The sequence below is a fragment of the Dama dama genome, chromosome 16 (genome assembly GCF_033118175.1).
Source record: "Dama dama isolate Ldn47 chromosome 16, ASM3311817v1, whole genome shotgun sequence".
In the NCBI taxonomy this organism is placed as follows: domain Eukaryota; kingdom Metazoa; phylum Chordata; class Mammalia; order Artiodactyla; family Cervidae; genus Dama; species Dama dama.
The window spans coordinates 16,551,812-16,578,196 of record NC_083696.1 but is presented as its reverse complement, the minus strand read 5'-3'; the positions used below and the strand labels follow the sequence as shown (position 1 = coordinate 16,578,196).

The window sequence follows — 26,385 nt, the reverse complement described above, 5'->3', positions numbered from 1 at the left end:
CTAAATTCCATATATATGTGTTAGTATACTGTATTGGTCTTTATCTTTCTGGCTTACTTCACTCTGTATAATGGGCTCCAGTTTCATCCATCTCATTAGAACTGATTCAAATGAATTCTTTTTAATGGCTGAGTAATATTCCATGGTGTATATGTACCACAGCTTCCTTATCCATTCATCTGCTGATGGGCATCTAAGTTGCTTCCATGTCCTGGCTATTATAAACAGTGCTGCGATGAACATTGGGATGCACGTGTCTCTCTCAGATCTGGTTTCCTCAGTGTGTATGCCCAGGAGTGGGATTGCTGGGTCATATGGCAGTTCTATTTCCAGTTTTTTAAGGAATCTCCACACTGTTCTCCATAGTGGCTGTACTAGTTTGCATTCCCACCAACAGTGTAAGAGGGTTCCCTTTTCTCCACACCCTCTCCAGCGTTTATTGCTGGTAGGATAGCAGCAACCAAGTGGGCTTTATCCCAGGAATGCAAGGATTCTTTAATATCCACAAATCAATCAATGTAATACACCACATTAACAAATTGAAAGATAAAAACCATATGATTATCTCAATAGATGCAGAAAAAGCCTTTGACAGAATTCAACATCCATTTATGATTAAAATTCTCCAGAAAGTAGGAATAGAAGGAACATACCTCAACTTAATAAAAGCTATATATGACAAACCCACAGCAAGCATTACCCTCAATGGTGAAAAATTGAAAGCATTTCCCCTAAAATCAGGAACAAGACAAGGGTGCCCACTCTCACCACTACTATTCAACATAGTTTTGGCAGGTGGATTCTTAACCACTGGACCCCCAGGGAAGCCCCTACAGCTGCTGCCTTTCTTACACAATAACAATATTCATTTCAGATAACATGCAAAACATTCCAGTATCTTAATTCTAATCCTCATATATCTCTTTAGGTAGGTAGTATTGAACTCATTTTACAGATGAGGAATACTTTTATAGGAATAAAATAACTTAAGTCACATAGTTTAGTTAATCATAGAGCTAGTTCTTGGGATAATGTCAAAGTTCTGAACTTTTCTTTAGCTCTCTCTTTGCAGATTCTGGTTAATCTCAACATTTAACAATTTCTCAGTAAGTTGTCATTTGACATGGTTATTTTCTCCCATGGTTTTGGCCGTTTCTACATCACCAATCAGTTTCTCATTTGCTTTCAGGAATTAAATCCAGAAATAAAGTTTGTCATTGTTCCTTCCTGTAATCTATGACAGATGAAAAATAAGTAAGATAGGAATTTATCAGTTTTTAGGGTTCTGGGAAGGTGGCAGCATAATTTTGCTATCTTTATGAATTCCCATGTAAAAACATACAGAAAAGTACAAAAATAATTGTAAAGGTACAGCTTAGTGAATTTTCAGAATATGCACAACTAAGTTAAGTAACATCCAGAGAAAATAGAACATCTATGATATCCTCAGTAGAACATCCATGCCCCCTTTGTTATACCATGCCTTATAAAGCCAGAGCAGGTTCTGCCCAGTGTGGGGTAGAAAAGCGTATCTCAGAAATGATAGTCCATAATTTACTTCTTTGAGTTCAGAGAATCTTACTTAAATATCTTTAATATTTTTTAATCTAAAGGAAAGTTAGAATATTTGAATGACCTGACCAAATATTAATCAAGAAGTGTCCTGTAGTAGAAAGAGTTCATAAAATCAGAAGTCAGAAGACCATTGTTTAGTTCAAACTCTACCACTATCGAGGTAGCTCGGGATGAGAACTTAAAACTCAATTGCTTATGCAGTGAGTGAGCTGGACCAGAACACCAGCTGAGCAGTGTGTCCTCCTCGGGAATCTCAGTTTTGATTCTAAAGAGCTCTTTGTCCAAGCTTCTAAGTTTTAATAAGTTGAGCCTATCTTGTGTTCCCCCAGGAGTGGTAATAGCTTTCTGTAGTTATACCTCTATGGCACCACGATATTTACTTTTTACCTTTTCAGATCTTATGATTTTATGCCCACTTCTTTATATTAAGTTCTCTTTGTTAATAAAACTATATTTTCTGTTTCCTGATTGGACTCTGAGTGGTGCAGAAACTTAAGGGTAAGGTTTAACTTACATGCTTGCTGGTTTTCATTATGTTGTGTTAAAATAGCTAAAGTGCTAGCTACTTCTTGTTTGTAGATCCAGTCAGCATGATGCCTTCAGTGTAGCGGGCAGTTGTGACATTCTGTGAACTCTCAGTAAGATCAAAGTCTCTGTGGACTTTTTTGGAGAGCAGGATCGTTGACAGAGATCTGAGGCAAGAATGTGATAGTGTACTGTTAAACCTGCCAGGTAAAAGCAAAGTGCTTTTGGGATTCTTTGCAAATTAATATGGAGAAAAAAGCATTTCTTTACAAGGTTACAGGGATTAATACTTATTTGTTCCAGTAAAAATACTGTATTTTGAATACCAGCTGCAGTTGGAGTTACTACCTGTCTGCATTTATTTATAATTCAGTTATTTTTCAAGACCCATCTGCTTTACACATAAACAGGCAAGTTGTTAAATGGAATGTGATAGCTATCATCATCTTTCATGTTTTTTGATCATGGCACTCATCTCTGTAATACTGCTTTTTAAAAACATCTTGGTGAGAAGGAGCAGAAACTCTAGTGGCTTCTACTTGATTGTGCTCAGTTGCTCAATTGTGTCCTAGTCTTTGCAACTCTGTGGACCGTAGCCCGCCAGGCTCCTCTCTGTCCATGGGATTTACCAGGCAAGAGTACTGGAGTGGGTTGTAATTTCCTCCTCTAAGGGATCTTCCCCAGGGATCGAACTTATGTCTCCTGCATTGGTGTATACTTATATATACTTGAAAGTCACTTAGTCATGTCCAACTCTTTGGGACCCCATGGACCATACAGTCCATGGAATTCTCCAGGCCAGAATACTGGAGTGGGTAACCTTTCCCTTCTCCAGGGGATCTTCCCAACCCAGGGATTGAACCCAGGTCTCCCACATTGCAGGCAGATTCTTTTTTTTTCAGTTGGAACGAATTCCTTTATTAAGCTTCATTTGGGAGCTGACTACCACAGACCTCAGGAGAAAATGCATCTTGCTTTTGCAGAGATCAACATAGTTTAGCAATGCCCAAGCTCCTCTTTCAGAGAGGTGAACCTCAGCTTAGAGGAAGGGCTGAGGAGGCTTCCACACTGAAGGTGACATGGAGAAGACGTAGTAATCACATGGGAGCCAGTCCAGGAGCGAACCAAGTGTATGGCCACCTGCTGCTTCCCTGTGCCCTGCCAGGAGAGCGCTGTGAAGCAGAGGCATCTGGGTTCCCAAGCGGGCACCAGCAACACCTCCAAGGCAGACCTGGGGAACCTGAGGATGAGGTTCCAAAAGTAGTCCCTGCAGAGGCTAAGAGTCTGATCAGGAATAAAAGTAGACGGGGGTGGGGGCATGGTGTGTGTGTGTTCAGTCGTGTCTGACTCTGCAACCCCATGGACTGTAGCCCACCAGGCTTCTCTGTGCATGGGATTTTCCAGGCAAAAATACTGGAGTGGGTTGCCATTTCCTTCTCCACAGGCAGATTCTTTATCAGATGAGCCACAAGGTAAGCCCAAGAATACTGGAGTGGATAATCTTTCCCTTCTCCTGGGGATCTTTCTGACCCAGAAATCGAACTGGGGTCTCCTGCATTGCAGGTGGATTCTTTACCAACTGAACTATCAGGGTAGTGGATCCTTTACCTCTGAACCATCAGCGAAGCCCTCTGCTTGATCATTCCTACCATAATGGTTCTTATTCTGTGGATCAGAGAATCAATATGGGGAGTGTGCCAGTTGCTAAGTGTGTCTGTTCTGGTTATACAGTGGGGAACTGGGGGACAGGCTGAATCTGTGGTTTTACTTGGCCCACTATGATTTGATCTGAAACTCCTTGAATTGTGTCACAGATAATCTGTAAACCTCTGTTGCCTACATGATTATTTTCAAATAATTTCAATGAAAAAATGTACTTGAGGCATGTAAGATATATTACATGGTAACAACCGTTACCAAGGGAACAAGGGGTAATGTTAGTCACAAGGTCAGGACGCAATCCATATCTCAAGAAAGGGGAACGAGACTAAGCAGTTTTGTCATAAAGAGAATGTTTACTAAAGGAGACCCAAGCCTGCCTCACACAATGACCTCAGTCTCTGGGAGCAGCGTGCTGTTCCACTTGAAGAGGGACAAAGGACTCATGAGAGACAGCACGTAGGAATCCTCCCGTCAAACATTCCCTGACAAGTGTCAAATGGATGATTGTAATGGGGATAGAGACATATTCCCTAATAGTGTATTTACCAAAAGTAATCAATTATTTTGGAATGTGCCTTCATAGTAACTGTGCAGTGATGGATCCATTGTATTAATAGCTCTCATTCAGTTAAGAGCTCCCATTTCCAGAATGTGTCTGCAGAGCTAGTCTGGGTATATCTGAGAGAGGGAGACACACACAAGGCAAGGTTGAGGGAGAAGGTCTTGAGGGGGAGAAGGAGTGTATGTGTGTGAATAAGCATAGGAAAAAAGATTGGTAGTTGTCACCCTGTAGAAAATGAGTGTGATTAAAAGGTAGAAGTAGAGAGGAAGGGGTAATTTTCTTTTTATTTCTGTTTACTTCCATAATATCTCTCTTCCCAGGTGATGCTAGTAGTAAAGAACTTGCCTGCCAGTGCAGGAGTTGTAAGAGACTTGGGTTCAATCCCTGGGTTGGGAGGATCCCTTGCAGTAGGATATGGCAACCCACTCCTGTATTCTTGCCTGGAGAATCCCTTGGACAGAGGAGTCTGGCAGGCTGTCTTCCATGAAGTCACAAAGAGTCAGACATGACTGAAGAGACTTAGCACACACACTTCTATAATAATGATAGCTAATACTTGTTGCTTACTATCTGCTAGGTCCCCATTCTAAGTTTTTAAATTGTAGTCACTCATAGTCAGTAGATGGGGAAACAGTGGAAACAGTGAGAGACTTTATTTTTGGGGTCTCCAAAATCACTGCAGATGGTGACTAGCAGCCATGAAATAAAAAGACACTTACTTCTTGGAAGAAGAGTTGTGACTAACCTAGACAGCATATTAAAGGGCAGAGACATTACTTTGCCAACAAAGGTCTGTCTGGTCAAAGCTATGGGTTTTCCAGTAGTCATGTATGGATGTGAGAGTTGGACTATAAAGAAAGCTGAGCACTGAAGAATTGATGTTTTTGAACTGTGATGTTGGAGAAGACTCTTGAGAGTCTCTTGGACTGCAAGGAGACCCAACCAGTCCATCCTAAAGGAAATCGTCCTGAATATTCATTGGAAGGACTGATGCTGAAGCTGAAGCTCTAATAGTTTGCTCACCTGATGAGAAGAATCAACTCATTTGAAAAGACCCTGATGCTGGGAAAGGTTGAAGGCGGGAGGAGAAGGGGATGACAGAGGATGAGATGGTTGGATGGCATCACTGACTCAATGGACATGAGTTTGAGTTAAGTCCAGCAGTTGGTGATGGACAGGGAGGCCTGGTATGCTGCAGCCCATGGGGTCGCAAAGAGTCGGACACGACTTAGCGACTGAACAATAACTAGTCAAAACTAAAAACTACAGACAATAAGATGCTGGAGTTCAGCTTTGGCTCCATCTCTTCATTCTTTCTGGAGTTATTTCTCCACTGATTTCCAGTAGCAATTGGGCATCTACCTACCTGGGGAGTTTATCTCTCAGTGTTGTATCTTTTTGCCTTTTCATACTGTTCATGGGGTTCTCAAGTCAAGAATAGCAAAGTGGTTTGCCATTCTGTTCTCCAGTGGACCACATTTTGTCAGAACTCTCCACCACGACCCGTCCGTCTTGCGTGGCCCTTCATGGCATGGCTCATAGGTTCGTTGAGTTAGACAAGGCTGTGGTCCATGTGATCAGTTTGGTTAGTTTCCTGTGATTGTGGTTTTCAGTCTGCCAGCCCTCTGATGGAGAAGGGTAAGAGGCTTATGGAAGCTTCCTGATGGGAGAGACTGACTGAGGGGGAAACTTGGTCTTGTTCTGATGGGCGGGGCCATGTTCAGTAAATCTTGAATCCAATTTTCTGTTGATGGGTGGGGCTGTGTTCCCTCTCTGTTATTTACCTGGGGCCAAACTATGGTGGAGGTAATGAAGATAATGGAGACCTCCTTCAAAAGGTCCCATGCATGCACTGCTACACTCTGTGGCCTCAGCCCTGCAGCAGGCCACCACCGACCCATGCCTCCGCCGGACACTTACAGTCTGGGTCAGTCTCTTGTGGGGCCACTGATCTTTTCTCCTGGGTCCTGGTACACACGAGGTTCTGTTTGTGCCCACCAAGAGTTTGTTTCCCAGTCCTGTGTAAGTTCTCATGGCTCTGTGGTGGGATTAATGGTGACCTCCTCCAAGAGGGCTTATGCCATACCCAGGTCTACTGCACTCAGAGCCCCTGCCCCTGCGGCCATCCACTGCTGACCCGAACCTCCACAGGAGACACGCACACTTCTGTCTGAGTCTTTATGGGGACTCTGGAATTTGCGTTATTGGTTAAAAAATATTTTATCCTAGTCTTTTGTTACATAGAGGTTAGAAAAATTCTTTTAACAAGTTGTCTTTATTTATTTATGATTGTGCTGGGTCTTCCTTAATGGGTGTGGATTTTCTGTAGTTGCAGTGAGTGGGGGCTGTTCTCTAGGTGTGATGCACGAGCTTCTCATTGAAGTGGCTTTGCTTTTTGCAGAGCATGGGCTCTAGGTCTCATCGGCTCAGCAGTTGTGGCAGATGGGCTTAGTTGCCCTGTGACATGTGGGATCTTTGTGGACCAGGGATTGAACCATTGGCAGGTGGAGTCTTAACCACTGGACCACCAGGGGAGTTCAGAAGTTTTAAATTTTGATGGTGTCAAACTTATAAATCTTTTTCTTCATGGCTTTTTATTTCCTGTTCTTAGATTACTAGATTTAAAAAAAAAAGTTAAAATTTTTATCAAGTGATTTTTTACTGTCTAAAGGAGTGATTGTATTAATTTGTTAGTATAGTGAATGATTTTAATGAATTTGTGTTGAACCTTCCTTAAATTCTTTGGAGAAAAATCTACCTGGTTATGATTTGTGATCCTTTTGAAAAACTACTGATTTCAATTTGTTATGGATATATTTGTGTACTATATAAGTTAAAATTAGAGGGTGACTTACAGTGTCTTCTTCCTCTTTTTTTTCTTCCCTCCTGCCTGTCCCTCCTCCCTTTTTCCTGTCTCCCATCCTCTTTCCTCTCTCATTCTATCTCTCTTCCTTATCTTTCTTTACAGTTTTTTATGTTGGTGTTATGTTGTTTCACAGAATAATTTAAGTTTTTCTAAACTCTATGAAGGTTATATAATATAAAAATGAGTAATAAGAAATTATTTGGTATTTGTCCATTAGTTTATCTGGGTCTCACACCTTTCTTAGGATAGATCTTGGACTATCCTGTAATTTTTTTTTTCTTAGTTATTTGTGTGTTCAAGTTTCTATCTATCCTTAAGGGGATTTTGCAATATACAGTTTTTTAGGAAAATTGTCCATTTCAATTTCCATTTCAACTATATGTTCACCTTTATTACATGTTTTCTTATAATAAAAAACTCAAATATTTCAATTTTTTGCTTCTAATATTATACATTATTTTCATTCCTTCCCCTCTCCACACCCATTTTTCAGACTTACTGAACAATATTCTGTTTTATTGGTCTTTTCCAAGAAAAGCTTTGGGTTGGCTTTATTGATTGCCTCTCTCTAGCATCTATTTAGTTTCTACTTTCATTTTTATAATTTGCTTTTATTTTTCTGGCCAGGTTAAAAAATTTTTTTTGTACTGTTTCCTGTAATAATTTCACTTAAAGAAAGTTGCTGAACTAGGTCAAAGAACTCCCATGTACTTTACCCAGAATCACCAACTGACATTTTGCCCCATTTATTTAGTTTTTTCCCCAGCTTTATTGACATATAATTAACAAAATTATGTATATTTAAAGTGTACAATGTGGTGATTTGATATACATAGTACATTGTGAAGTGATTACCACAATAAAGTTAATTAACACATTTATCATCTCACATAGTTACCTTTTGTGTGTGTTTGTGTGTGGTGACAACACTTAAAGTCTATTCTCTTAGCAAATTTCAAGGATATAATATAGTATTATGTAGTATTGTTAACTATAGTGATTATGCTCTACATTAGATCCCAGGAACTTATTCATCTTATGAGTAAAAGTTTGTACCTTACCATTTCTCTGAATGTTTTTATCTCTGTATTTTTGCAGAACCACTTTAGTGTAAATTGGAGGCATTTTGCCCAGTTACTTCTGACTATTTAAGTGTGTTGATTTTAAGAGTCACATTACAGTTATCAAAATCAGGAATTTTAACAGTGATACAATGCTATTATTAAAGCCACAATCCATGTTTAAATTTTATCAATTTGTTGTCCGTAAAGTTCTTTTATAAATGTTCTTTCTCGTTCTGAAATATGGTCTAGGGAAATGCATTGCATTTAGTTGTCTCTTTAACGTCATTTAATCTGAAACATTTCGTCAGACTTTTTTGGTGTGTGTTCTTTAACCTTTAGTTGTTAAAATATAGACCAAGTGTTTGTTGTTAGTTTTTTTTTTTTTAAATAACCCTCAGTTTGAGTTTGTATAATTAAACTAGTTGAGGTTATACAGTTTTGGTATAGTAGCAGTGATGTGTCCTTAGTGCATAATATCAGAGACCACCTGATATTGTTTGTTTATAGTGATGTCTGCAAAATTTGCCCAGTCTAAAGTTACTGTTTCTCTCTAATTAATAAATAATCTATTAGGAGACATTTGATGATGTTAATACCTATTTCTCATCAGCCTTTTACCTCTGAGTTTATTTTATCATTCTGTTTCAAGTCTGTCATATTGAAACTTTAGTTTTTCAGCTTTATTTTCTAAAGTACTTAAGATTATAAATTTTTCTTAATATATTACTTTGATATATTAACTGACATATTTACAGTAGGGTTGGAAATGAAAGAAGATAGTAGATGGGGAGATTGTCTATATAATAATGTACTACTTGGAAACTGGCAATAAGATCCTGAAGTGAAGTGAAGTTGCTAAGTCATGTCCGACTCTTTGCAACCCCACGGACTATAGCCTACCAGGCTCCTCCTCCATCCATAGGATTTTCCAGGCAAGAATACTGGAGTGGGTTGCCATTTCCTTCTCCAGGAGATCTTTCCAACCCAGGGATTGAACCCGGGTCTCCCGCGTTGCAGACAGTTGCTTTACCATCTGAGCCACCAGGGAAGTCCAGTAAGGTCCTAAAGAGGGTATTTTAAAGGTGTCCCAAGTTACCCATGTCTTAAAAAAATGTTTCCAGTGCTGATTTAAAGAACAAGAGATACATTTTATGATGATCATGATTGTCATACTTATGAGTAATAGTAAGTTCTGGAAAATTATGCAGTTAAGAAGTGTGTTTCTTTAGTGCCACTGGTACCTCAGGACTTGTTTAGTGCACCGTTATCTCAAACATTTACTTTATCATTTCAGGAGCAGCAGAGCTGGCATGGAAGAATCCTCTGTCAAGCTGGTTTACTGCTATGCTCCACTGCTTTGGTGGAGGAATTTTATCCTGTGTACTGCTTGCAGAGCCTCCACTTAGGTTTCTTGCAAACAGCACTAATATATTACTGGCATCTTCAATCTGGTAAGCTGCCATTGTGGTGAACTGTTTAAAAAATTGTTCTGTAAATTGTTAGTAAATGGTATTTTGTTCTTTAAAAAATATTTTATGTTCTTAGAAGTTAATGCATTTGCAAGGGAAGGCACCCAAATAGTGCCCAAGGTTTTAAATGCAAAGTATATCTCTTTCTCACCCATCTCCCCTGTTCTCTCTCAGAGGTAGGCATTGTTACCATTTTCTTATGTGTCTTTCAGTTCAGTTCAGTTGCTCAGTCATGTCCGACTCTTTGCGACCCCGTGAACCTCAGCACACCAGGCCTCCCTGTCCATCACCAGCTGCCGGAGTTTACCCAAACTCACGTCCATTGAGTCGGTGATGCCATCCAACCATCTCATCCTCTGTCGTCCCCTTCTCCTCCTGCCCTCAATCTTTCCCAACATCAAGGTCTTTTCAAATGAGTCAGCTCTTCTCATCAGGTGGACAAAATATTGGAGTTTCAGCTTCAACATCAGTCCTTCCAATGAACACCCAGGACTGATCTCCTTTAGGATGGACTGGTTGGATCTCCTTGCAGTCCTAGGGACTCTCAAGAGTCTTCTCCAACACCATAGTTCAGAAGCATCGATTCTTTGGCGCTCAGCTTTCTTTATAATCCAACTCTCACATCCATACATGACTACTTGAAAAACCAGAGCCTTGACTAGACAGACCTTTGTTGACAAAGTAATGTCTCTGCTTTTTAATATGCTATCTAGGTTGGTCATAACTTTCCTTCCAAGGAATAAGCGTCTTTTAATTTCATGGCTGCAATCACCATCTGCAGTGATTTTGTAGCCCCCCCAAATAAAGTCAGCCACCGTTTCCACTGTTTTCCCATCTATTTGCCATGAAGTGATGGGACTGGATGCTATCATCTTAGTTTTCTGAATGTTGAGCTTTAAGCCAACTTTTTTACTCTCCTCTTTCACTTTCATCAAGAGGCTCTTTAGCTCTTCTTCACTTTCTGCCATAAGGGTGGTGTCATCTGCATATCTGAGGTTATTGATATTTCTCCCAGCAGTCTTGATTCCAGCTTGTGCTTCCTCCAGCCCAGTGTTTCTCATAATGTACTCTGCATATAAGTTAAATAAGCAGGGTGACAATGTACAGCCTTGACGTATTCCTTTCCCAATTTGGAGCCAGTCTGTTGTTCCATGTCAAGTTCTAACTGGTGCTTCCTGACCTGCATACAGGTTTCTCAAGAGGTTGTGTCTTTAGTGGAAGCATTTCAAATATGAAAGGACATCAAATACGTGACCCCCAACAGTTGATCTTATGAACCTAACCTGTGCTTATAGTTATACAACTTAATAATCAAGAGTGTGACCAACTCCACAAAAAGTCCAAGTGATTATGATATTTCTGGTAATTGTTCTTGTCATACTCTGTTTGATTTTTCTGAGTCTTATGAAATTTAACATTACTTTTGTTTTGAAGTGAAGAAAAAAATGTTAATAGGGATTGCTTTGGATTCTTGCAAATTCTACTTCAGTTATCTTTAAGAGGAGAGATCCTCTAAGTTAAAAACAAAGTATAATACCAATCAGAGAGCTTTGTTAAACCTAAAGCAGAAACTTTTGATTAAAAATCAAATCAATGAAATATGTAACATTAGGAACATTTGAAGTTAATTTTTATTGTGACTTTTTTTTTAATTTTTAAAAACTTTATTTATTTGGCTGAAGTTGGGTCTTAGTTGCAGCATGAGAGATCTTCATTGCATCTCATGGAGCTTTTTGTTGTGGCACATGGATTCTCTAGTTGTGGCAGTTGGTCTTCTGTAGTTTTGACACAGGGGCTTCACTTACTCCACAGCTTGTGGGATCTTAGTTCCCTGACCAGGGATAGAACTACTTCCCCTGTATTGCAAGGCAGATTGTTAACCACTGGACCACCAGGGAAGTCCCCATTGTGATCATTTTAAATATGTGCTCAGTTGCTAAGTCGTGACTGACTCTTTGTGACCCCATGGACTGTAGCCCACTAGGCTCAGACTCTGTCCGTGGGATTTCCTAAGCAAGAATACCAGAGTGGGTTGCCATTTCCTTCTCCATTTAAATATGTAACCAGTTATAAAAGGGATGTTATAAATAGTAGTAGCAATGGGAAAATTAGTGGGAACCCGTAGCCATAGAAACTGTTTGGAGTAGAACAATAAGTTTGGATAGCAAATACGTATTGAGCTGTTACCATATGTCAGCTAAATTTTATATTCATTGTCATATCATAAGGATCTAATGAAGTAGCTCCTATAATTTCCATTTGAAAAATGAGAAAACTGAGGCATAGAGAAATGCTTCACTGTTCTTTTCATATTTAGTACATGATTGAGCTAGGATCAAAACCAGGAAGCCTGACTGTAGAGCCTTGACACTTCATAACCACTTTCTCTCATTTGTTTGCTTAACTATTTCTTAAACTATAACCTTCCAGTTACTATGTGTTTTAAAACATTTTCTCAAGGATTTTTATTTCTATAGCAATATTTTAAAAGGATATTAACATTTTGGAGAATTTTTTTTTAATGTATCTAGATGCTGAAGCTATATGAGAGTAGGATATCCAGACTCTTGACACTTTTCATCACTTTCAATTCTACTCCTATATACTAACTACCACTATTGCCTGGACAGTTGCAGTAGCTTCCTAAGTGGTCTAGCTGCTTCTTTCATTATCCCCCTGAGTCTTGTCTTTATTTTTGCTGCTGTTCAGTCACTGTCATATCCAACTCTTTTCGATATAGTGGATAAAAAGTGATTATTTAAAAATAACTTACTAGAACATGTTACGTCTATGATCAGTATTTTCCTATCTTATTAAGAGGAAAATTCAAAACTCTTAGCATACCCTGAAAGACTGTAAAATCTTGCTTCCACTCTGTGGTAATGGCTTTCTGGTCTGTTCCTGTCAGCCTGCTCTGGTCATGTTGGCGTTGCCGTTCTCTGGAACACAAAGGCACTGTTCTGTCTCAGTGCCTTTGTGCTTGCTCTCTTTTCTCTGTGGTGTGCTTTTCCCAGGAGGCTCATGTTTTCTTTCTTTGGAGAGGTCTTCTCTAAAAAACATACCTCCTCTCCCATGACTATCTCATCATGCTTCTTTTTTTCCTTCCTAGATTTATTGCTGTCTGGTGTCCTCTGTTTATTTCTTTTTATGATGGTGTGTCTCACTCCACTAGAATAGCAGCCTATCAGAGCAGGGACTTTGTTTTGTTGATTGTGTGCCAAGTACTACTGTTCTAGGCTCAGTAAGGACATTGCTAAAGGAATGGACTGCTTGTGTTACGTGGGATTTCTGTAATCGAGTGGCTGGAAATTACAGATCTTGATTAGTGGTTCATTAAATGAAATAAAATTGCTTGTCTATAGATATATACTTTCTTGGCTGAAACTAAGAGATATGTTAGAAATGGAAAATAAATGCATTTTTATGTAGTTAACTAATAGTATAGTATTTAGTTGTTAACTTGAAATCTTTTATTATTCCCATTTAATACAAGAGGAAATTGATGCTTGATATATTGATAAATGATAGGGTCTCAATTTCAAATTAGCATGCTCTTAACCAAGAAGAACTTTCATTATAAACAATATGTGTTTTTTAATTTAAAAGTTTCAATTAATATTGAATAGGTACAAAGGAATATTTATAAAATATTCAGAGTACAAAGAATTATGACACAATAAAAACTTGTATATCCATCATTTACATTAAAAAAATATTCAGTTCAGTTTCTCAGTTGTGTCCAACTGTCTGTGACCCCATGGACTGTAGTATGCCAGGCCTCCCTGACCACCTGGAGTTTACTCAAACTCATGACCATTGAGTCGGTGATGCCATCCAACCATCTCATCCTCTGTCGTCTTACAAAAATATTTTATTATAAAGTAAAAATTCATAAAACCAAGTATATCGCCCAATGAATTATTGCTAGGTATATCCTTGAAACCATGACCCAAGTCAAGAAATAAAGCTTTGTCATCTGTCCCAGAAGTTCCTTCTGGGTGTCACATTCCAATCACAACTCCCTTTCCACCTTAAATAATAAAAGAAGAAAAGACTGACTATCGACATTTTGAAATTCTCAATTAGTTATCAGATAAAAGTCATTAAGAGTGCTAACGTCAGCAAAAAAAGCTAATCAGACATTTTGGGTCTCTTATGGTCTTGTTAGATAAAGGGGTCTAACCTGAATTTGATTTGGATTCTTTCTTCCAGAAGAAAGTACAAGGTGAATCTTATATTAACTAGCAAGGAAGCTAATCAGTCTCAAGAGCCAATCTGAAGAAACTCCCCCTGGTCAATGAAGGGACAATTTGAGCTTTAATAATAAAATTCTAATTTATTGAAACCCATAAAATATGCTTAATCCATGAGCTCATACTTACTTAAATTTTTTTTTTAAATAACAAAAACAAAAAGAACTGGTAACTTTTGGAGAACATCAGGGGACCAATTCATATCCTGAAAACTGTAAACAAAGAGCAAGAATCTAGTATTTATCCTTCCTTTCCTAAATGAACGATACAACTAGGTAACCAAATAATAGATGATAGCACACTATTATCCTGACTTTTATGTTTATGACTTCTTTGCATACAAAATTTTATCATCCAGATGTTCATTACAAGACACTATAATTTAGTTACACCCAGTAAAAATTTTAATGTCTCTTAAGTCTCTCTGATTTTATCAGTTCCCTTTCCATTCCGTTTTTCCTTATAGTTGTCTCTGGAAGAACCAGAGCTGTTTGACATGTAGACTTTTCTATGCTCGTGAGTTTACTGATTGCATACTCATGGTGCAGATCATTATATTGCTCTATTCTCTGTGTTTCCTGATAATTGGCAGATTGATCCAGAATCCAGAGCAGATTCATGTTCAGTTCAGTTCAGTCGCTCAGTCGTGTCCCACTCTTGCGACCCCATGAACAGCAGCACACCAGGCCTCCCTGTCCATCACCAACTCCTGGAGTCCACCCAAACCCATGTCCCTTGTGTTGGTGATGCCATCCAGCTATTTCATCCTCTGTCGTCCCCTTCTCCTTCCAGATCCCTTAAGACCATAAGAAACCAGAATGTGTGATTAGCTTTTTTTTTTGATTGATGTTAGTACTCTTTTAATGACTTTCATCTGATAACTAATTGAGAATTTCAAAATGGCAATAGTCCATCTTTTCTTTTATATATTAATTTAAGTAGTATTATAAATAAATACTTCCCACTAATCATCCATTATTTGGTTTCCCAAGTTGTATTGTTCATATAGGAAAGGAGGGATGAATACTTGATTCTTGCTTTTTATTTACAGTTTTCAGGATTATGAATTGGTCCCCTGCTGTTCTTCAGAAGTGACCAGTATTTTTTGTTGTTGCTGTTGTAATTAAAAAAAAAATTTTAAGTAAGTATGAGCTCATGGATTAAGCATATTTTATGGGTTTCAATAAATTGGAATTTTCTTATTATTAAAGCTCAAATTGACCCTTTGTTGACCAGTGGGAATCTCTTCAGATTGGCTTGTAAGACTTTGATTAGCTTCCTTACTACTTAATTAATACAAGATTCATCTGTACTTTCTTTTGGAATTACTAATTTCTGTAGGAAACTGGTTCCTTTTAGGAGAAAAGGTATTTCAAGGTCACAGTCTGAACACTAGACATGTTCATTATTCCTAATTACTTATGATTTTTCGATCTTCTCAGTGGACAGAGCTCGGGAAAATAAGGATAAAATAACTCATGAGTTCACTGATATTTCTAACTCAAATTCAGGATCATAGAATTAATGTAACTTTTCTCCATTACATATGTGTCTTCTTTCTTCCACCCTAAGAATTTTGATTTAAGAATTCAGTATCACGGTAATCCAAGTCTATGCCCCAACCAGTAATGCTGAAGAAGCTGAAGTTGAACAGTTCTATGAAGACCTATAAGATCTTCTAGAACTAACACCCCCCAAAAAAATGTCCTTTTCCTTATAGGGGACTGGAATGCAAAAGTAGGAAGTCAAGAAACACCTGGAGTAATAGGCAGATTTGGCCTTAGAGTACAGAATGAAGCAGGGCAAAGGCTAATAGAGTTTTGCCAAGAGAATGCACTGGTCATAGCAAACACCCTCTTCCAACAACACAAGAGAAGACTCTACACATGGACATCACCATCTGGTCAATACCAAAGTGAGACTGATTATATTCTTTGCAGTGAAAGATGGAGAGGCTCTGTACAGTCAGCAAAAACAAGACTGGGAGCTGACTGAGGCTCAGATCATGAACTCCTTATTGCCAAATTCAGACTTAAATTGAAGAAAGTAGGGAAAACCACTAGACCATTCAGCTATGACCTAAATCAAATCCCTTACGATTATACATGAAAGTGACAAATAGATTCAAGAGATTAGGTCTGATAGACAGAGTGCCTGATGAACTATGGACGGAGGTTCCAGACATTGTACAGGAGATAGGGATCAAGACCATCCCCAAGAAAAGAAATGCAAAAAAGCAGAATGGCTGTTTGAGGAGGCCTTACAAGTAGCTGTGAAAAGAAGAGAAGTGAAAAGCAAAGGAGAAAAGGAAAGATATACCCATTTGAATGCAGAATTCTAAAGAATAGGAAGGAGAGATAAGAAAGCTTTCCTCAGTGATCAGTGCAAAGAGATAGAGGAAAACAATAGAATGGGAAAGACTAGAGATCTCTTCAAGAAAATTAGAGATACCAAGGGAACATTTCATGCCAAGATGGGCTCAATAAAGGACAGAAATGGTATGGACCTAACAGAAGCACAAGATATTAAGAAGAGGTGGCAAGAATACACAGAAGAACTGTACAAAAAAGATCTTCACGACCCAGATAATCACGATGGTCTGATCATTCAACTAGGGCCAGACATCCTGGGATGTCAATTCAAGTTGGCCTTCGGAAGCATCACTACGAACAAAGCTAATGGAGGTGATAGAATTCCAGTTGAACTATTTCAAATCCTAAAGATGATGCTATGAAAGTGCTGCACTCAATATGCCAGCAAATTTGGAAAACTCAGCAGTGGCCACAGGACTGGAAAAGATCAGTTTTCATTCCAGTCCCTAAGAAAGGCAATGCCAAAGAATGCTCGAACTACTGCACAATTGCATTCATCTCACACGCTAGTAAAGCAGTGCTCAAAATTCTCCAAGGCAAGCTTCATCAGTACATGAACTGTGACCTTCCAGATGTTCAAGCTGGTTTTAGAAAAGGCAGAGGAACCAGAGATCAAATTGCCAACATTCGCTGGATTATCAAAAAAGCAAGAGAGTTCCAGGAAAATATCTATTTCTGCTTTATTGACTATGCCAAAGCCTTTGACTGTTTTTGTCACCACAAATTGTGGAAAATTCTTAAAGAGATGGGAATACCAGACCACCTGACCTGCCTCTTGAGAAGTCTGTATGCAGGTCAGGAAGCAACAGTTAGAACTGCACATGGAACAACAGACTGGTTCCAAAGAGGGAAAGGAGTCTGTCAAGGCTGTATATTGTCACCCTGCTTATTTAACTTACATGCAGAGTACATCATGAGAAACGCTGGGCTGGATGAAGCACAAGCTGGAATCAAGATTGCCAGGAGAAACATCGATAACCTCAGATACCAGATGACACCACCCTTATGGTGGAAAAGGAAGAAGAGCTAAAGAGCCTCTTGATGAAAGTGAAAGAGGAGAGTGAAAAAGTTGGCTTAAAGCTCAGCATTCAGAAAACTAAGATCATGACATCTGGTCCCATTCAGTTCAGTTCAGTCACTCAGTCGTGTCCGACTGTTTGCGACCCCATGAATCGCAGCATGCCAGTCCTCCCGGTACATCACCAACTCCCGGAGTTTACTCAAACCCATGTCCATCGAGTCGGTGATGCCATCCAACCATCTCATCCTCTGTTGTCCCCTTCTCCTCCTGCCCCCAATCCGTCCCAGCATCAGGGTCTTTTCCATTACTTCATGGCAAATAGATGGGGAAATAGTGGAAACAGTAAGAAACTATTTTTTTGGGCTCCAAAATCACTGCACATGATGACTGTGGCCATGAAATTAAAAGATGCTTTGCTCCTTGAAAGAAAAGCTATGACCAACCTAGACAGCATATTAAAAAGCAGAGGCATTACTTTGTCAACAAAGGTCTGTCTAGTCAAAGCTATGGTTTTTCCAGTAGTCGTGTATGGATGTGAGAGTTGGAAACTAAAAAGAAAGCCGAGCACCGAAGAATTGATGCTTTTGAACTGTATTGTTGGAGAAGACTCTTGAGAGTCCCTTGGACTTCAAGGAGATCCAATCAGTCCATCCTAAAGGAGATCAGTCCTGGGTGTTCATTGGAAGGACTGATGTTGAACCTGAAAATCCAATCCTTTGGCCACCTGATGTGAAGAGCTGACTCATTTGGAAAGACCCTAATGCTGGGAAAGATGGAAGGCGGGAAGAGAAGGGGACGACAGAGGATGAGATGGTTGAATGGCATCACCGACTCAATGGACCTGAGTTTGAGTAAACTCTGGGAGTTGGTGAGGGATAGATAGGCCTGGTGTGCTGCAGTCCAAGGGGTCACAAAGAGTCAGACCTGACTGAGTGACTGAACTGAACTGAAATGAAGAATTTTGATTCTTAAGGACACAAGACATGATAGAAGTAGGATATTTCAACACCGCTCATTTATTCTGTATCATTCATGCCATACACAATAGTTTTGGAGTAATAATATGAATACCACCACTGATATGATTACTGAAAATATTAATTTTTTGCATATACTCTTCATTCTCTTCCGATTTTCAAAATAGATGTACTAAACTGTCATGGTAATAGTTATTATGTACTATACTCTTCCCTTAATTTCTTTTCAGTCTTTGTTTTATAGCTAACTGTATCTTTTATTTTTTTTTTTAATCAGGCCTTATGTCTGTGTCTGTAGTAATTTTGGTTTTCTGAAGGTTTTTTTCTCTAATTCATTCATCTGGAATAGTAGTCCCCAGATTCTCATGTGTTGATAAGTTTGTGTTTTTTGTACTTGAAAGTCAGTTTTATTGGATATAGGATCATAGGATCATACTTTCTAGGTCTGAGTATTTTAAATATGTTACTCTCAGTTTTCTTGTGTTATGAAGCATTCTGTGAAAAACTGATCATTTAATTTTCTTTCTCTTTTAAGTCACATGCTCTTCTTTTCTGAATGCTCTGAAGTTTTTTTTCTGGCATGAAAGTCTAGTAATTTAAATTAAATATTACTAGGTGTTGGTCATTTAGGGGTCAATATTTTTAGGTATGTGGTCTGTCCTTTTTAGTAGCTATGTATGTGTGTGTGTTTTAAATTGAGAAAACTTTTATTATATATACTCTTCTCTTGCTTTGATTTTCTCCAGGAACTCTTATTGGCTCTTTTTTGCCTTTCTTCAATGAACCTTTTTATGTCTTTAAAAAAATTTTTAAATTTTCTTTTTTACCTAATCTTTTTAAAATTTTATTTCTCTTTGATTTCCTTCTAGTTTGGTCTTTATTACTGAAATAATTTTTTTCTTTATTTTTTTTTTTCCTACTCTTCGTGAGTATTTTATATCCAGTTCTCAGTTTTTCTATTTTTGATGTGCATTGTTCTTTTAAGTGTTGTATCACTTTCTTAATGTTTTTACCTAGTTTTGAAATAGGTTGCAGTTTTGATCTGTTTTGTGAACACATTTACCTGAGTACTTTCATGATGGGGATTTTTTTTCTCTTATAATAATAAATTTATATAAATTTGACCTTGATAATTTTCTGTTGGTCATTTTTATGTGGAATCAGGTTTCTTGAACTTTTAAGATAAAGTGAAATTCATGAAAGATTCTCTGACTTCGTAGAGCTCCTGCATCTGTTGTTGTAATATAGTATTCAGAGGATGATGACTTGCTTTCTGCGCTTTCACCGGTCTTTTCCTCTTCCGCAGTTTGGTCTGTGCCTTCCCCTCCTTTTGCTGTTCTGTCCTCCTCAGGTTTTGTTTTTTTGGACCGCATGTTTAACTTCCCTGATCACGTGTCCAACCTGAGGCCTCTGCAGTGGAAGCTCACAGTCTTAACCACTGGACTCCCAGGGAAGTCCATGCTCTGTTTTGATTCTCACAATGGGACTTGTTCTAGAAGGGAGCCTAGGTGAATCAGTTTTCAGAGTTCATAGGGACTACGTTGGTCCAACCCCTATGGACCTTCTTATCATGCACCCTTTGTGTCACCTAGTATTGGAAATGTCAGAATCCTTCCAGTTTCAGCTGTTGTTGTTTTCCAAGTTGGCCTGCTGTGTTTTCTAGTGAATACCCATTAGGTATTTTGAAGCTGTTTTGTTCTTAGGTCCATTAGTTGCCGCTTACTTGCTTCTTCCTGTCAAGCAGTTTAGGTCTGTGGATGCCGGGTGATTTGCCTCTACCGGTTTACACTTTGGGATTTGAAGGGATACCTTGTCACATAGTTTTGTTGTAAGTGCTGTGGATGGGATTTTGGCTTTGCTGTCTAGTTGCCCTGTCTGTTTTTATGTGGGGATTTGAAGAGATGAAAATCTGTGTGACTACTGCTGCCACCCTCTTCCCAGAACACTTGCCATTAGTTTTGATGTCCCTTGTGTGACCTGCCACGCTCAGCCCAATCCCATCTCCTTTCTTCCTTACTCGCAGGTAATAATTACTCTTAATGTTGTACCTATCATTTCTTTACTTTTCTGTGTAGTTATGGCATATATATTTCTAAACAGTATATTTCATGACAGTTTTATAAGTGGAATTATATATTTGTATTTTTCATTGACTTGCTTTTTTTGTTCAGCCTTTGTTCCTGAGATTCAGCCTTATGACGTATGGTTATAATTTACTGATTTTCTCTCCTGGATAGCTTATCAGAATGAATTGTGGTGGTATTTCATCCATTTCTTTGTTGACATAGAATTGTTTTGTTTTTTTTCTATTACTATGTTGCTAAGAACATGATACACATGGGCAAGATTTTTCTCTTGGTATAACTTAAGAGTATATTTATTGAGTTGTAGGGAAAGTGATTTTGAAGCTTTACTAGATAATGACAAATCATTTCTCAAATGATTATGCTAATTTACATCTCCACTGTACTGCACTAAATCTAAGAACTGAACTGCACCAATAACTTAAATACTCATATTTCTCTCTCTCATCCCATCTCCCTGCAGTTTTCACACAGATAATTTCTACCTTGTTTGTATTTATCTTACATTTTAGAAAAAGGTGTGTATCTTACATATGAATATCTGAACAGTGTATCTTTTTAGTTTTATTTGTTTTTTGCCCTGGTTTAAAATGGAGTATTATACTTTATATAGTTCTCTAGGGCTTATTTCACTCAGCATTATGTTACTTAGATTCATCTGTGTTTTGTTTGTAGCTGTGGTACGTTCCTTCTCATTGCTGTATAATCTATTATATTAATATCTATATTTATTCTTATTCTGATGACCTTTTTTATTGGTTCTAGTTGTTTTGTTGGGTACTACTAAACAACAACAACAGCCACTGATGTAGTACTACCGTTTCAGACACTTTTCTAAGTGCTTTACATTTGTCCTCTCATTTAACCTCACAGGAAACCAGTGAGGCAAGTTCCGTTTTATTTTCATTTGGTAGATAAGGGATCTGAGACAAGAAGGCTTAAATAAATTGCCCAAGGAATCACAGGTATCTAGTAGCTGGAGGCAGGATTCAAAGCTACCTAGTCCTTTAGTCTGCACTTGCACAGCATTTTGTTTTGGATTTGGGGAATACATTGTCTTTGTGTTCACAGACCCTTAAATACAGAAATATGGTGCTTGCTTAAAGACAGTGTATTTAATGTTTTCTTTTTTCAGGTTTAAATGTTGAGAACAAGTTTCTAATCTTCGCTTCATTTGATTTTAATTTGAGGGATTAAAATAATGCTTGTGATATACTTTTAACTCTAGCAAGCTAAACTAAGGGAGTATGTGAACACACTTCCTGGGAAGGTCATCTTTAGTATAACAGCGTGTGGTGCTCACATCTGGAATCAGCACCATCTGCTGGCAAAGGGAAAGAGTAACCTGGTATGTCATGTATGTTTAGTGTTGTTTGGAGGACAGTATAGCCTTTCATAGGATTTTTCCTTTTGAAAACTGTTTCTTGGAGGAAATAAATATTTTACAATTTGTCTGTGTATTGATTTTTATGCCCCAGTTTATTTTCCTTTTACTTCTAAGTATCAGTTATTATATATTGCACATTTACATAACAGACTGCATTTTTATGAGGAAAAATACAATAAAAAGTATAGTTATATAAGTCTGTCATTCTGTAATAGTCTTTTTCAGAGAATATACATAAAGTTATTAATTTGTTAGAGTAATGAGAGCAAGAGAAAAGCTATCTTACTGGACTAATATGAACTGCATTTAGTTTATTGCTCTCTTTTGGCTTGGTTAAGTTACACTGTTTTTGGTAGTCAGAGGAGGGGAATTAAGGGGAATTGAAGGCAGAGTTCTCAGTGATTAATCGTGGGAAGCTCAACTCTTGGTATTAACCTAAATTCTCATTTCATCTTCCTATTTTAACTGTTTCAACTTTCATTTGTCAGTGGCCTCGCATCCTGTTTGTATCCTGTTTTAGACTAACTTTTGTTATTTAGCACTATTCCTTGTCTTTTTTTTTCTCTGTTAATCTAAGTGACTTAAAAATATATGAGAAATAAATTGCCTTCTTGTTCCATTTCATGTTATGTTACAGTCCTTCTTTTCTGATTTTTTTTTTCTTTTTTTTTGATATGTTTTCTTGAAGCGCTTTAAAGTTAAAAGTTTCTTAGATGCTACAATTTTAATTAAAGTTGAAATTATAATCTTTACAGAAGAAGGAACATGATGATTCCTTAATGAGTGTTGGTTGAGTGAGTCATCAAAGGAATTTTAAAAAGCTAACGTGTTATAGAGCAGGAATGGCTGTTTAGGGAGCCACTGGTCTGATTTGCTTACGTGTAAGTCTATGGAGCACAATAAACAATTCTTATTTTGCCCTGTGGCTATTTAACACTTGAAATAAGAACTATTTTTGTTTGAAATATTAGTGTGTTATAGGTATACTTTAGAAATATCTGAAATGCTATAAATAATTATTTATTAGAAATAGTAGTAATTACAGATTTTTAGACCATATGCCAAAATGTCACATAGCTGGATATAAAAACTCCAAGATTGGGACTTCCTTGGTGGTCCAGTGGTTAAGATTCAGTGCTTTCAGGGGAGTGGGCATGGGTTTGATCCCTAGTTAGGGAACTAAAGATCCTCCATGCCCCTGCATGCATTCAAAAAAACAAATGTCAAGATTGCTCTTGTAGTAGTTTAGGGTTTTAACTCGTGTTGAAGATAGTTTCTGTGTGGAGAATGAAAATGGGGTCATTTGTATTATTTTTCTTTTGTTGTATTTTTGTCTGAGTATTTTGAGCATACATTATTTTTATTTTATTTAAAAATATATTTTTAAAAATTGCTTAAATGTAACTCTTTTCTTTGCCTGGCACCTAACCTACTTCCTGGAAATTTTGTTCTACCTTTAAAGAGAGGCTTTCAAAATATTATATAAACATGTAAAGTTTTTATATCATACCTGTCATTTTCAAAAATCTTTTAACTATTCTTAGGTAATTTATTTCCTTCTTTAAAGCTCTTTAATTATCAGATGGTTCTTTGATTTGATATATTTTGTGTTTTGACTCCTGCTAATTATTTAACTGTTAATAAATGATTTAACTCAGGGCTACTTTTTATTATGCTGAGTTTTAGGTGAGGGGGTAACACGGTGAATGATTCCTGCCATTAAGGACTGTTATAATTTATTATAAAGAAAAGGTATAGAAGAGCTATGTTGAATATAGGAACCATCAGAATTTAGTCTGAACTGAAAATATTAAATAAAGCTCTCAAACTCAATGTATATGGTAGTGTTTGAGTGAAATCGTGAAGAAAAGGAAGAATTCGTAAGTGGGGTTGAAGAAGAGAGGGTGTTTCAGGCCGAACAAATCATTGCATCTTATATTTGGTCTCTGAAGTAATGTTTTGGTGAACAAGTTTCATATTCCATGAATACTTTTGGGAGTCTGGATTTATGAACTGTGAATTAAGATTAACAACTTCTTTTAGAAAAGATAGAGTACCTCTTTTAAGCAGTATATTCCTCTTTGCTTCAAGATAAATATTCTGCTTTAAGCACAAAATTGTCTGCCAGAGAGTATTAGGAGTATGGGGGTGGGGGAGTGCTATGTCTTCCTATCAATACTACTGTTAAATTGTTGGACAGATGCTTAGAACAAATGAAGCTGCAGAAAATATTCTTAAACTAATATCACAGTTTAATTGGTTGAAACTTAAACTTACTCAACTGAGTTGAAGAACAAGCTTCATATTCTTTTAACTGAAAATGTGTTTTTCCTTAACATGAATAAATCTGTCTTGTTGAGAGCTATGACCTTTCTCTGTATAGGCTGAAGTTTATACACAAAGGGGCACAGGTGAAGATGTAAGTGGGGTTGAAATGCTGCTCCTTGCTCAGCTACCAAAGGCTCTTTTCTAATTCCAAAGACACTCTACCTAGAGAGGGCTTCCCTTGTGGCTCAGTTGGTAAAGAATCCACCTGCCTGTGGGAGACCTGGGTTCGATCCCTGGGTTGGGGAGATTCCCTGGAGAAGGGAAAGGCTGCCCACTCCAGTATTCTGGCCTGAAGAATTCCATGGACTGTAGTGTCCATGGGGTCACAAAGAGTTGGACACGACTGGGTACCTTTCACTTTCTGTCTAGAGAAACCCCAAAGCAGAAGTGATTATCAAGTTCAAGTTCAGTTGCTCAGTCCTGTCTGACTCTTTGTGACCCCATGGACTTCAGCACACCAGGCCAACCTGTCCATCACCAACTCCCAGAGTTTACTCAAACTCATGTCCGTTGAGTCGGTGATACCATCCAATGATCTCATCCTTTGTTGTCCTCTTCTCCTCCCACCTTCCATCTTTCCCAGCATCAGGATCTTTTCAAATGAGTCAGTTCTTTGCATCAGGTGGCCAAAGTATTGAAGTCTCAGCTTCAGCATCAGTCTTTCCAGTGAATATTCAGGACTGATTTCCTTTAGGATGGACTGGTTGGATCTCCTTGCTGTCCAAGGGACTCTCAAGAGTCTTCTCCAACACCACAGTTCAAAAGCATCAATTCTTTGGCACTCAGCTTTCTTTTTAGTCCAACTCTCACATCCATACATGACCACTGGAAAAACCATAGCCTTGACTAGACGGACCTTTGTTGGCAAAGTAATGTCTCTGCTTTTTAATGTGCTGTCTAGGTTGGTCACAATTTTTCTTCCAAGGAGCAAGCATCTTTTAATTTTATGTCTGCAGTCACCATCTGCAGTGATTTCGGAGCCCAAAAAAATAAAGCCTCTCACTGTTTCCATTGTTTCCCCATCTATTTGCTATGAAATGATGGGACCAGATGCCATGATCTTAGTTTTCTGAATGTTGAATTTTAAGCCAACTTTTTCACACTCCTCTCTCACTTTAATCAAGAGGCTCTTTAGTTCTTTGCTTTCTGCCATAAGGGTGATTGATTATACACTTGCTTTATATTGTTGGTGCATTCAACACTTAGCTTCTAGAGTAGTACAGACAGAGATTAGGAACTTACTGCATATATAGAGTACTCAGAAGTACAAAATTTATATTCCTCTTTCATTATGACTTTTTGGCAGATTTTTTTATGTGCTTCATGTGATTTAAAAAATTCACTTCGGATCTTCCCTGGTAGTCCAGTGGTTAACACTCTTCTTTCCTTCAGGGAGCATGGATTTGATCCCTGGTTGGGGAACTAAGATGCCACATGCCTCATGGATCAGCAGAAAAAAAAAAAAACTGACTTAATTCAGTCTGTGGTCTTCTTGCAGTCAAATTCCATGTTTATTTGGATATTCCATTTGTTGTGTTTTATCAGATTGTTATTGCTGATATGCTAGATTTTTTTGTTCTAATTACAGTCATATTAAAATATTTAAATTTTAATTTCAGGTATATTGCATTTTTTTGCCCATGTGACCTAGTTTCCCAGGGATATTCATTCCTACCTGTTCAACTGTTGGCTGCGGGAATGAAGGAAGTGACCAGAACTTGGAAAATAGTAGGTGGAGTCACACATGCTAATAGCTATTACAAAAATGGCTGGATAGTCATGATAGCTATTGGATGGGCCCGAGGTAATATTAACAACATGTGTTCATAAATATTCTGTTATTGGTATACTACAAATGTTCTTTAGTTACATTAATGGGAACCACATACTTTAATAACAGAGACTTCTTTGGAAGATGAAAACATTGTTTCTCTTGGTTGGTTAATTTAATTCAAAACTGGCACTCTTAACTAGTGCTAGTCATCAGCCATTATTTTATACCTGATTATCTTAAAATATACAATATTTATTATTGGTTTGATTAATAGCTGTAACCAGAGAGATTCATAGTTAATTAAGGTGTAGCTGCCACCATAAATAAAACAAGTTTATGTAAGAAATTATGTGGTGTATCTAATTAAAAAAACTTTGTTTTTTCTGGCTTTTTTTTCCATCTTGAATAATCTGAAATAGTAAATGTGATTGATTATGGGTTCATGTTCACTCTATATTACCTACCT

The 26,385-nt window shown here is 37.8% G+C and overlaps 1 protein-coding gene across 1 annotated transcript in view; it reads left to right on the top strand.

Moving 5' to 3' along the window:
* Positions 1 to 26,385, top strand: part of TMEM38B (transmembrane protein 38B) — a 62,961-nt gene that overhangs the window by 6,150 nt on the left and 30,426 nt on the right. Inside the window, exons 2-3 of the mRNA XM_061163486.1 lie at positions 9,549 to 9,705; positions 25,765 to 25,949. Coding sequence (XP_061019469.1) covers positions 9,549 to 9,705; positions 25,765 to 25,949 — 342 coding nt within the window. The remainder of the gene's footprint in view (positions 1 to 9,548; positions 9,706 to 25,764; positions 25,950 to 26,385) is intronic.